Raw genomic sequence first — 12,080 nt, forward strand, 5'->3', positions numbered from 1 at the left:
CTGCAGTGAAGACCTGACTCAGCCAAATAAATAAACGTTTTTAATAAAATAAATAATTTTTAAAAATGATGAGGGGCTTCCTTGGTGGCTTCATGGAACAGAACTCGGCTGCGAATACAGCAGACATGGGTACGATCCCTGGCCTGGAAAGATCCCACCTGCTGCAGAGCCACTAGGCCCATGCACCGCAACCACTGAGCCCGTGCTCCGTGACGAGAGAAGGCCAAGCAGCACGGCCAGAGAGCAGCCAGCCCCCGCTCACCATGGCTAGGGAAAGCCCACGCAGCAGCGAAGACCTGGCACAGTCAAAAATAAATACATTGTTTAAAAAATGATGAAACTGAGACCCAGAGAGGTGACAGAAGCCTTCAAGTCACCTAGCTCACAATGGCCCGTGTCGACCTCAGGCTGTGTGGCGTGCGTGACTCAGGGGCCAGCAGGTGCCTGGCGCCTGGTGTCTTCCACGTCTCCCAGGTGGGACTCACCTGCTTTGAGATTTCCACCCTCCGCCATCTGCCCTTCGGAGCAGTCAAAACCTGAGGGCATCCTTGCTCATCTCCCCCAAAGGCCCTCCAGGCTGACCCCACACAGAACGCTCACTGCCTGGTGTCCCGTGTGTTACTGGAGGACCGCATGATTCAATGCCTGTGAAGCGCTTGGCCCCAGACCAGCCGCCCTGCGACACTGCCCCGCAGGCCTGCCTGGCGGGGTGTTACGGCCGCTCCTCCAGCAGTAGGCCGAGTAACCTCTGGTGGCCTAGTGCCTGCGTGACAGTCTTGTCCACAGAAATACCGTCAAGCCCGGCCAGGCGCACGTTCCCCATAGCGTCCTGTTCAGGGCCACTCAGCCCGGCCTGGTGCCACAGCGCGCCCCTCCCTGTGGCCCAGCTTGCCCCACACCATTGTTCCTCCTTGCATGACTCTGGTTGTTGGGGTCGGCATCAGGTGGGCTCAGGCTGCAGCCCTCCCAGAGGGCCCGGGTTGTGCTGGGACATCAGTGGGAAAACACCTGGGTCCCAGGAAGGCCACCCCCCACCACCTCATTTGCTGCCAGGTCTGCAGGGTGCCTGGGGGTCTGGCCAAGAGCAGGGTTGGGCACTCATCAGAGACGAGTCCTGTGCTACAGGCGGCAGGCTGGGTGCCACCATCCTGAAACACACTGGCAGGGCAGCCGGCTCGGGGGCACCTCCCCTCCACCTTTGTTGAATGTAACTTTGTTTTCATCTTTGGCACTTAAAGACTTTGGTGGTAAGCAGCAGGATCCCTTAGAACCAGCATGAGTGAAGGAGAGTTGGTTTAGAAGGATACAGGGCAGCCCTCCGAGCACAAGGATGGCTGGAATGAGGAGCTCCAACTCTACAGGGCACTCTTCCTCAGTCCAGAAGATTCCAGGCTCTCAGGCCGGCGGAGAGTCCTTGCCTGTGGCCGCAGTCGTGGCGTCCCCTGCCCGGGTCCCAGTGGTCATCCTGCAGGGTGAAAATCTCAGGGAAGGATTCTGATTGGCTGGTCTGGGGTCACATGTCGCCTCTTGACCCATCACTGTTACCTGGGGGCCATGGTGGGATGCTGGCCCCGCCTGGGTCATTTGCCCATACCTGAGAGTTGGGGCAGGTCCGGCAGCAGAGAAAGCTGGGGCTGACTCAGCTGTGGCCCCAGGAGGGTGGTGAGACGGGCAAGTAGATGACACTTGTCCGGGGGCCGTTTGTGCAGGGTGACTCTGGGGTGGGCCTGAGGGCATGTAGGCCAGCAGGGGCCTGTGCCTCAGTTTCTCAATCTGAGACAGGGGGCTGGGTTGGGGTGAACCCCTGGGAAGGGGTTCCCTTCCTACTCCCCTCAGGTTTGATCGCCCGTTAGTCAACCGGTTCCAGATCCTCCCACCGTAAGCCAGTTCCTCGGTGGGAATTTGTTTCAAGGTCCTTGCCCTCAAGTGTCCTCCAGGCCTCCAAATTGCAACAGGTAGAGGCCCCCGCAGCTCCCTCACTGGACTGGGCATTCAGCCTTCCAGTGAACCCCCTCTCAAGGTATGGCCCAAGTCCCCGGAGACAGCTGTGTGTCCCCAGGGTCCTGGGTCACCCTCCGTCCCATCAGCCTCTCCAGCTACCCCAGCTCTGCCCAGCTGGCTCCACTGCAGCCAAGGCCTCCAGTGGCGGCTGGATCCAGGGCAACCAAGGTCAGCACCTCAGGGAGGGCGCTGCTTTTATTCTCCTGGACCTTCTAGAGCGTTTCCATCAGCCGGGCATGGTTCCAGGCTCTGCGAGGGCTAACATGGTTAATTGTTGCAACCACCCGGGGGGCGGGTTTTACAGAAGAGGAAACTCTCCCAAGGTTTCGAGGGTGGGAGGGACGACGTTCCACAAACCAGCTCCGGAGGCTGGAGCGTGGGCTTGAGCCTGGTCCCGGAACGTGGACAGTGGAAGTCAGGCCCGAGGCCGCCCTCCCTCGCTTTGTGTGGAAGGGCTGGGGCTGGTTCACCCCTAGGTCCCCTCGTTCGTCCCCTTCACCCTCGCCACCCCCTACACCTACTGGCCCCATCCACTTACTCCCAAGCACTCAGTGCCCACTCTGTGCTGGCACTGCTCTTGCCAGTGGGGACTGGATATTTGGGCATGTGCTCAGCCTCTCAGTCGTGTCCGACTCTTCGAGATCCCATGGACTGTAACCCACCAGGCTCCTCTGTCCCTGGGATTCTCCAGGCAAAAATACTGGAGTGGGTTACCGTTTCCTCCTCCAGGGGATCTTCCTGACCCAGGGATGGAACCTGTGTCTCCTGCGTCTCCTTCATGACAGGTGTGTTCTTTACCACCGAGCCACCTAGGAAGAACATCTGTGAACTTTCCAAAATTTATACTTTGAATCTTTAACCCCAATGACTCCAGAAGTAATCAAATGAAGTCATAGGCTGGACTTATTAGTGTCCTTATAGAAAGAGATACGGAGAAGGCAATGGCACCCCACTCCAGTACTCTTGCCTGGAAAATCCCATGGACGGAGGAGCCTGGTGGGCTGCAGTCCATGGGAGTTGCTAAGAGTCGGACACGACTGAGCGACTTCACTTTCACTTTTCACTCCCATGCATTGGAGAAGGAAATGGCAACCGACTCCAGTGTTCTTGCCTAGAGAATCCCAGGGACGGGGGAGCCTGGTGGGCTGCCGTCTATGGGGTCACACAGAGATGGACACGACTGAAGCGACTTAGCAGCAGCAGCAGCAGCAGAAATGGTCCAGTGGCTGGGACTCTGAGCTCCCAATGCAGGGGGCCCAGGTTCGACCCCTGGTCAGGGAAATAGATCCCACATGCCACAACTAAGACCTGGTACAGCCAATAAATAAATAAATAATTTTTTAAAAAAAAGAGATAGAGAGACACCAGGGGACTTCCCTGGCAGTACAGTGGTTAGGACTCCATGCTTCCACTGCTGGGGGCCTGGGTTCAATCCTTGGTCAGGGGACTAAGATCCTGCACGCCACACAGCACAACCAGAAAAGAAAAAAAGACAGCAGCACCTTCCCCCACTACCCCTCATGCTCAGAAGACACAAAGAGAAGGCAATGAGATCATTCAGTGAGATGGTAGGGCAGCCCCCTACAAGCCAAGAGAAGAGGCTCCCATCTGGCCAGTTCCTTGTTCTTGGACGTCCAGCCTCCAGAATGGAACTTAAGCCCCTAGTCTGTGGGCTCAGACGGTAAAGAATCTACCTGCCATGCAGGAGACCTGGGTTCGATCCCTGGATTGGGAAGATCCCCTGGAGAAGGCAGTGGCAAACCACTCCAGTATTCTTGCCTGGAGCATTCCGTGGACAGACCATGGGGTCGCAAAGAGTTGGACACGACTGAGCGACGGACACTGTGGTGTTCGGTCCTGGCAGCCTGAGCTAAGACAGGGACAAAGACCCAGACCCTGCCTCACAGAGGGGAGACAAACAGGTACGAATCAGATCTCCCCTGTCACACATCACCTCCTTCTGGGACACGGCCAAGGAGGGGGTGTGCCGGACAGGAAGGCCCCCAGGAGGGGGAACCAAGTGGATGGCAGCTGGAGGGGTCACTGACTTGGTAAAAGGAGGTTCCGAAGCCTTTCCGGGAGGTGGGAGCAGTCCAGGCCCCCACCCCACCCCATCCCGTGTACCCCACGCCCGCACTCCACCCTTGCCTGGCTGGACTCAGGCTCCCAGCCCCAGCTCCGTGCACCCTGGCCCAAGCCAGGCTTCCTTCGAGAAACTCCAGTGTCCCTTTCCTGCTGCAGCAAGAGCACTGCTCAAAGCATCTTTGTTCAAGGCTGGACTGAAGAAGCCGCAGCTCCGCCCTGACCGCCTTAATTACCTCCTGCCCCCCACCCCTCTCCTGGCTCTTTAAGCCCCCAGATCCTCCCCCAGCCCAGTTAGCAGGGAGGACACCAGCTGCAAGGGTGAGAAAAGAATTCCGGGTCTGCGGAGAACAGGGTTCTGGGCACCTATCAGGGAAATACAAGATGGGAGAGGGGCTGGGCTCCAGGGCTTGCATGGAGACCTAAGGTGCCCAAATCGTGCAGCACTTGAGGGCGCAGGGGTGGCCTCTGGGGCCTGGGCATAGGGCATAGAGCCTGGGCCACAGGGCTAGGTCTGGGACCAACCAGGGTCTGAAGGAAGACAAAAGGAGCTCAGGGTGGGTGGGGGGGCTAGATCCTCCTCTTCTCTCGGCAGGCTCCAGCCAGGCTAGTCCTGGGCAGCACCACCCTTACGGGGCCCAGCCCTAAAGACAGAATGAAGTGGGCTTCCTCCCTCCAGGTCCTGCTCCTACTGCTGCTGGGTGAGTGGGGGCGGGGCTGGGGGTGCTGATCACAGGAGCTTGGCTTCCATCTGCCCAGCCTTCCTGCTTCCTCTAGAGCACTCTAAGGCATCCTACTCTTTTTTCTATTTTTGGCTGCACTGGGTCTTCCTTGCTCCTTCCAGGCTTTCTCTAGCTGCCACAAGTGGGCTTTTCACTGCTGCGTCTTCTCTCGTTGCATGTAGGATCTTCCTCGACCAGGGATTGAACCTGTCTCCCAATCCACACTGGGAGGCGGATTCTTAACCCCTGGGCCACCAGGGAAGTTCAGGCGTCCTATTCTTGGCTCCAGAGCTTCCCCAGTGACTCAGCCGTAGAGTCTGCCTCAATGCAGGAGCCACAGGCGACGCAGGTTCGATCCCTGGGTGAGGAAGATCCCCTGGAGAAGGAAATGGCAACCCACTCCAGCATTCTTGCCTGGAGAATCCCATGGACAGAGACTAGCGGGCTACAGTCCCTGGGGTTGAATAGAGTCAGACACGACTGAAGTGACCTAGCACACCCGCACTACTGGCTCCAAGAGTTCCAGTTCTCTCTGTCACTGACCTTGGGCTCTCCAAATCTGGTTGTGCTCATCTGTGTAATCGGTGTAAGTCCCCACCTCACAGGGCTCTGGGGAGGGTTTAATCCTGGTAGCCGATTGCACAAAAATCTGGCATCAAGTCAGTGCGACATATTCATTCTACCCTCCTTCCTAATCTGTGACCGCCCTCCCCGTCACCCCGTTACCTGACACCAGACCCGTAATCCAGTCCCTTCCCTGCTTCCACCTCCAGGAGCAGCCGGGACCCTGGCAACGGAAGGTAAGAAAGCCGCGGAAGCCCCCTGTGCCTGCCTCTCCATAACCCCGCCCCCACCCGCCTCCCCGGCCCCACCCCTCCCTAACCCCGCCCCCACCCGCCTCCCCGGCCCCTACTGCTCTGCCCACCCCCTAGTCCCCTTGTCCTCCCAGCGTGCGGGCAGCCTCGGGTGTCCAGTCGTATCGTGGGCGGCCGGGACGCCAGGGCCGGAGAGTGGCCGTGGCAGGCGAGCATCCAGCACCGCGGGGCGCACGTGTGCGGGGGCTCGCTCATCGCCCCGCAGTGGGTGCTGACGGCGGCACACTGCTTTCCCAGGTCAGCAGGCAGCCGGGCCCCGCCGAGGGACGGTCCCCTCCCCCTAGGGCTCCGCGTCGAGATTTGCCAGGCCGGGGCGGGTGGAGCAAGACCCAGGGAAGGTCTTGGATTCGGGGGCTGTAAGTGGCCACGTTGGTACTGACCCCCGGGCGGTTGGGCAGGGCACAGCCCTTGCTCCAGGGTCCCACACCCACCGGGACCCCGCGCCCAGTCTTCGCACAGGTCTCACCCCGGGCTCTGAGAGAGAGGGCGACGGGGACGAGCGCTCCAGGGCTGGAGGGGAAGCTGCCTTAATTAGATCTAGCGCCCCCGTCACGCAGGAAGGCTGTGCCCGCTGAGTACCGCGTGCGCCTCGGGGCGCTGCACCTGGGTCCCAGCTCGCCCCCTGCTCTCCTGGCGCCCGTGCGGAGGGTGCTACTGCCCCCGGACTACTCGGAGGACGGGGCCCACGGGGACCTGGCGCTGCTGCTGCTGCGCCGCCCAACACCCCTGAGTACCCGCGTCCAGCCCGTCTGCCTGCCGGAGCCTGGGGCCCGCCCGCCGCCTGGCACACCCTGCTGGGTCACTGGCTGGGGCAGCCTCCGTCCAGGAGGTGAGGCAGAGGGCAGGGCACGGGGGCACTGGGGGCGGGCCAGAGGCTCTCTCCCCAGCTCACTCTGACCTCCAGGGACCCAGACATCCTCTCTGTATGGCCAGGGAGCCCTGGGCTGGCAGGTGAGGATTTTCCCACCAATACCTGCTTTCCACCTCATCGTCTGCGGGCTCTTCCTGGGTGTCTGACTCTTGCAACCCCATGGACTGTAGCCCACCAGATTCCTCGGTCCATGGGATACTCCAAGCAAAAATACTGAAATGGGTTGCCATGCCCTCCTCCAGAAGATCTTCCCAACCCAGGGATCAAACTCACATCTCTTAAGTCTCCTACATTGGCAGGCAGGTTCTTTACCACTAGTGCCACCTGAGAAGTCTCTGCCGCCTCTTAGACCTCCCCCTTCTCCTCCAGTGCCACTCCCGGAGTGGCGACCCTTGCAGGGAGTGAGAGTGCCACTGCTGGACGCTCGCACCTGTGACCACCTCTACCACCTGGGCACCAATGTGCCCCGGGTCGAACACATAGTGCTGCCGGGGAGCCTGTGCGCCGGCTACGTCGGGGGCCAGAAGGATGCCTGCCAGGTTCGAGAAGCTGCCTGGAACGTCTGGAGCCCACGCCCCTGTGGCCAGCACCCTACCTCCTTAGAACCTGGGACCCAGGATGTACCACCTCCAGGCTCAGTGTGCTGAACCCCAACCCAGAGGCACCACTGAGGGATGGCAGCCTGGGACCCAGAGTCCCTGGGGGGCTGGGACCTAAGCTCTCCTTTCTCCTGCAGGGTGACTCTGGAGGACCCCTGGTCTGCATGAAGTCTGGGCGCTGGGTCCTGGTGGGTGTGGTGAGCTGGGGCAAGGGCTGTGCCTCGCCCAACCGTCCAGGGGTCTATACCAATGTGGCCACTTACAGCCCCTGGATTCAGGCTCACCTCAACATCTGATGCAGTGACTGGCCCGAAGCCAGACTCTGGGGTCCCTTGGCTGCCCGGTCTGTCTGGGGACTGACACATCCCTCACCCTTCTGACTGAAGGCTCAGAGGCCTGATGAAGCCAAGGAGCCACCCATCCATCCATTCGTCTGTCTGTCCCCGGCGTCCTCCGTGGAGCTCACCAAATGCGAGTTGCCAACCCTCCTCCAGGAACCTCCTGTGTGTCTATGGGTCTCACATTCCCTCTGTTCCCTTCCTGCTCATATTTACCCTCCTGAACTCCAGCCAGGGCACCCGAAGACAGGCAAGTGAGTCAGTGCTGAGTCTGGTCTGCGTGCCCCTCTTTTCCGGAAGGAGTCAGAGAGATACAAATGGGACCAGTACCCAACCCCAAGGAGGTGATTGTCCATTGCTAGCTTTGAAGATGGAGGGGCCTCGTGGTGAGGAGCTGAGGGCGGTCCCTGGCCAACAGCCAGTAGGGAAAGGAGCACCTCGGCGTGACGACAGCTGCAAGGGACCAAATCTGGCCAATAACCTGAACAGGCTTGGAAGCCAACAACTCCTCCCCCAGTCTGCAGACCAGAGCCCTGAAAGTCTATGCCCTTGGTTTCAGCCTGGTGAGACCCTGAACAGGAACCCCGCTGAGCCCACCCACAGAGTTGTGATTTAATAAATTAGTGTTTAAGCTGCTGTGTCTGTAGTCATCTGCTGTAGCGGTAGAAAACTCATATTTTGCCCCACTGTAGTGAAGGTGCCCCAGGAGGCAGGTGGCGGCCACCAGACCTGGCCTTCCCATACATTCAGGAGTCTGGGGCACTTGGCATCATGCCCTCTCCCAAGAGGGGCCCTTCTGCTGTCCTTAGCTTTTTCTGCCACTCCCTCATTCCATGCCCTGGCTGGTCTGGGGCTTCCCGGCCCAGGACCTCCCTTCCCGGCCTGCACCTGGAGACCGGCCTAGGCCCTTTCAGCTCCCTGACCACACTCATGTACTGGCACCTGGCATCCTTGCCCCTCTCTGTCATCTCACCCCCAGGCCAAGGGTCATCAGAGCCCAGTTTCTAGAGCTCAGTTTCCAGAAAGAACAAGAACCTGAACAAAACCTAGAAACGCCAACCTTCGGAACTGACAGGGGCAAGGGGGGCAGGGGGGCAAGGAAGGCTATCCCTGAAGGGGCAGCCTGCCTGGATGGGGCCAAGTGCGGCTGCCCCCACGCAGGCCTGAGCCATGGCTCCCTCCCTTTTCTTTCTTTTCTTTTTCTGCCACTCCGTGTGTCTTATGGGATCTTAGTTCCCCAACCAGGGATTGAACCCATGCCCTCTGTGGTGAAAGTACTGAGTCCCCACCACTGGACCGCCAGGGAACTCCCCCTCCTTTTTTTTCGTTTTCTCCCAGGGGAAAAAGTGACTGCAGCAGGTGGTCACTGCTGGGCCAGACCCAACTGGGAGAGAGGGTGGGTCTGTAAACAACGAGGGACCTCCAGGCTGCCACCTCCCCGCTAGCCTGAGCACCATCCATCGGGGGCAGAGGTTGGCTGTAGCGGGCCAGGTGAAAGGCTGTGAGCACATCGCAGTGGGGCCCTAGTAGCCCCGGCTGGGCAATGCTGGCTGTCCTCCCATCCCGCCCTCAGCCTGGGGCCCGCCAAGAGAACATCCTCAAGACGCCTCCCAAGGCATTGAGACCAGAACAAGCCAGGGACTGAGAGCCAGGATACCTCAGTCTTGGGCCTGCCATGATCAAAGTAATGGGTCCCCATTCAGAGCTCAGTGTTTCTTTTATATATTTATATAATTTATTACTATATAACTTATTACTATATAATTTATATTTTTTATTGATTTATTTAAATTGTGGCTGTGGTGGGCGTTCATTGCTGTACAGTCTTTCCCTGGTTGCGGTACTTGAGCTTCCCCTTGTGGTGGCTTCTCTTGTTGCAGAGCAAGGGCTCTAGGGCACAGCTGTGGCTCTCGCGACCTAGAGCACAAGGGCTCAGGAGCTGTATTGCACGTCACACTGCTCCTCTGTGCCCCGCAGGGTCAGGGGCACAGCACCCTGCGTTGCCCCCCGCCTATCAGCAAGGTCAGTGAGGCCAGCGGGGGTGTGTGACAGGCGGACCGGGCCCAGCATCAGTCTCACGCCGCATCCCGTCCCCGCAGGCCTCAGAAAGCCAGCCTGACCTGCCAGGAGGGGCTTTCAGCGTAGTCCTGAGAACCACTCTTGCCGAGGACAGGACACTGGGCTCCTGTCCATGCAAGTATTTTTTAGCCGTTCACCTGCTCCAGTTGGTAGCGCTGCAGCCAGAGGGCCCAGCCTCTCCCAGAAGTACTGATGCACCTGTTTCCCCATCTGTGATCTGACCTGGTAACATCTGCCCCATTATGGCTGTTGGGAGAGTCAAAATGACTCAGTTCTGCCCAGCGAGCATGCGGGTTGTGCCAGGCATCGGTGGGCTCTCAACTGATCTCTGAATACTCGGGAGGTGTTCCCGTTTCATGAATGGGGAAACAGGCCCCGAGAGGCTAGGTTATGTGCCCCACGACCCACAGCAGGCAAGAGGTGAAGCCAGATTTGAATCTGGGCCGTCAACTCAAATTCCACAGTGAGTTGTGTCACTTCCCTTATAGAAAATAGTTGTAAAATGCTGCAAATGAAAGACACACTAGTAACTAGCAGTGATTGACAATTACTATTTATTTTTAATATGTGTTTTGTTTATTTCGCTGTGCTGGGTCTTAGTTGCGGCGTGTGGGATCTAGTTCCCTAACCAGGGAGTCAAACCCAGTGCGTGCATGCTGAGTCACTTCAGTCATGTCCAACTCTTTGTGAACCCATGGACTGTAGTCCGCCAGGCTCCTCTGTCCTTGGGATTCTCCAGGCAAGAATACTGGAGTGGGTTGCCATGCCCTCCTCCAGGGCATCTTCCTGACCCAGGGATTAACCTCTTATATCCCCTGCATTGGCAGGTGGTTCTTTACCACTGAGCCACCTGGGAAGCCCCCAGCTCCCTGCATTGGGAGCACACAATCTTAGGCACTGGACCACCAGGAAAGTCCCTGACAATTGCTATTTATTAATAACATTTTAAGAAACGTAAATAGAGTAAAGGAGAAGGTCCACCAGCCGAGACCCTACACGCTTAGTTTAGAAGCCATGGTGAGCTTTGAGTGGCTGAAGCAACAGGGCAGAAAGGACCTGGGAGGACTTCCTGTGCAGGGAAGCAAGAGCAGCTGGCCAGCTGCCTCACCTGCCATCTGGAGGAGGGTCTGCACCCAGCTACAGAGCTAGGGGCTGGGGGCTGAGCCTCTACAACCTCCCTCAAGCCTCTCCTGACCCCATTCTCCCTGCAGGAGGTGTCATTGTACTCATTGACCCGAGGATGGAAGTTACCTCCTGCAACCGACCACTCACCACAGCACCGTAGGGTGCACAGAGATCCCATGTGAGGGGAAGGGTTGCCTTGAGGCCTAGGGAGGGAGGAGACCCAGGAAGGAAAGGGGCTTCAGAGGACTCCTGAGGAGCCAGAGGTCAGAAGTCAAAAATTATAACTATGGCTATAGCCTAGGAAACATCTATATTTACTGAGTGCTAACTCATGGTGATATTACCCAAAAGCTGGGTTTGCTTCTTGGTGGGTATTGAGCAAAAAGATACAACCAAGAAGTGAGGATTTATATTATTTGCGGCAAGTGAGGCAAGCACTTTGGGTATCTCTTCCAAAGCAGTGTCTGCCTGGACAGCAGCATTGGGGGAATTTTAAGCTAAGGGTATGCGCACATTCAGGAAGGGGGTTGCATTGAGGCCAGGCGCAGATCACAAAATGGCCCAGGCCAGAAATGGCTTCTCTTCTGCCGATAAAACCACACCAGGTTCTCTTTCTTCAGGGACACCCCACCCCCCATCTGCTTACAGTAAGGCTCCACAAACTTTACAAACAGCTATTCTGCCGCTTCAGAGAGGTGGACACTGGGCTTTGGTGAAGTTAACTGCCCAAGGCTGCACACTCAGTGCCAGAGCAAGGATTTGAATTTCAGCGAGTATGAGCCCAGAGCCTGCATGGCTAGCCACCAACCTGATTCAGGGCCAAAGCAGCATCATCTTCAGATTCCACCCACTCTAAAGAATTATCCATTTGTGGCCTCAGTAACTGCTGAGCTGTTCAGCATCCAGGATCATCACTGGCTCATTTCTCATTGGGTGCCACAGCATGCCTCTCTGGCACACGCCAGCAATGACCCAGATGAGGTTCTCCTTCTCCCTGAGAGAGGTTGTGAGAAAAGCCTCCTTTGGGCGCGACACAGGAGAGTGTCCAAGGAGGAAGCCCTAGGCCGTTAGTAGGGATGAGGGGTGGCCAGACAGGGAAACCAAGTCCACATGCCCTTCCGGAGCCAGAGTGGACCTGGGCAGAAGAGTATGTAGGTGCCCAGGGCACCTTCTGCCTGGGAAGACTGAACACCAACTTTGGCCATGAATGGTGCTTCTAACAAGTTAGGCTGTTCAATGGCCTAGTTAGTTATCGAATGGAAGTCCTACTGCTTGCCACTCACAAAATCAATTACATACTCACAAATGTTGGTGGCAAAAGAAAAGTACTTTTAATCAGAATGCTGGCAATCTGGGGAGATGGTGGACTCAACCTCCCCAAAAAACTT

General features: G+C 57.8%; 1 protein-coding gene across 1 annotated transcript; it reads left to right on the forward strand.

Moving 5' to 3' along the window:
* On the forward strand, window positions 4,739-8,124 carry PRSS33 (protease, serine 33). The gene is made up of 6 exons (XM_018039852.1): window positions 4,739-4,784; window positions 5,579-5,605; window positions 5,707-5,917; window positions 6,238-6,509; window positions 6,921-7,090; window positions 7,288-8,124. Exons 1-6 carry the CDS (start codon window positions 4,739-4,741, stop codon window positions 7,444-7,446), a joined length of 885 nt encoding a protein of 294 aa, XP_017895341.1. The 3' UTR covers window positions 7,447-8,124.

The sequence above is a fragment of the Capra hircus genome, chromosome 25 (assembly GCF_001704415.2).
Source record: "Capra hircus breed San Clemente chromosome 25, ASM170441v1, whole genome shotgun sequence".
In the NCBI taxonomy this organism is placed as follows: Eukaryota; Metazoa; Chordata; class Mammalia; order Artiodactyla; family Bovidae; genus Capra; species Capra hircus.

Bases quoted from the DNA above. Each gene is read 5' to 3' on its own strand.
- PRSS33 (XM_018039852.1), top strand. From the start codon at position 4,739: ATGAAGTGGGCTTCCTCCCTCCAGGTCCTGCTCCTACTGCTGCTGG. The intron at 4,785-5,578 runs GTGAGTGGGGGC...TTCCACCTCCAG, and splicing joins CCTGCTCCTACTGCTGCTGG to GAGCAGCCGGGACCCTGGCA. The intron at 7,091-7,287 runs GTTCGAGAAGCT...TTTCTCCTGCAG, and splicing joins GCCAGAAGGATGCCTGCCAG to GGTGACTCTGGAGGACCCCT.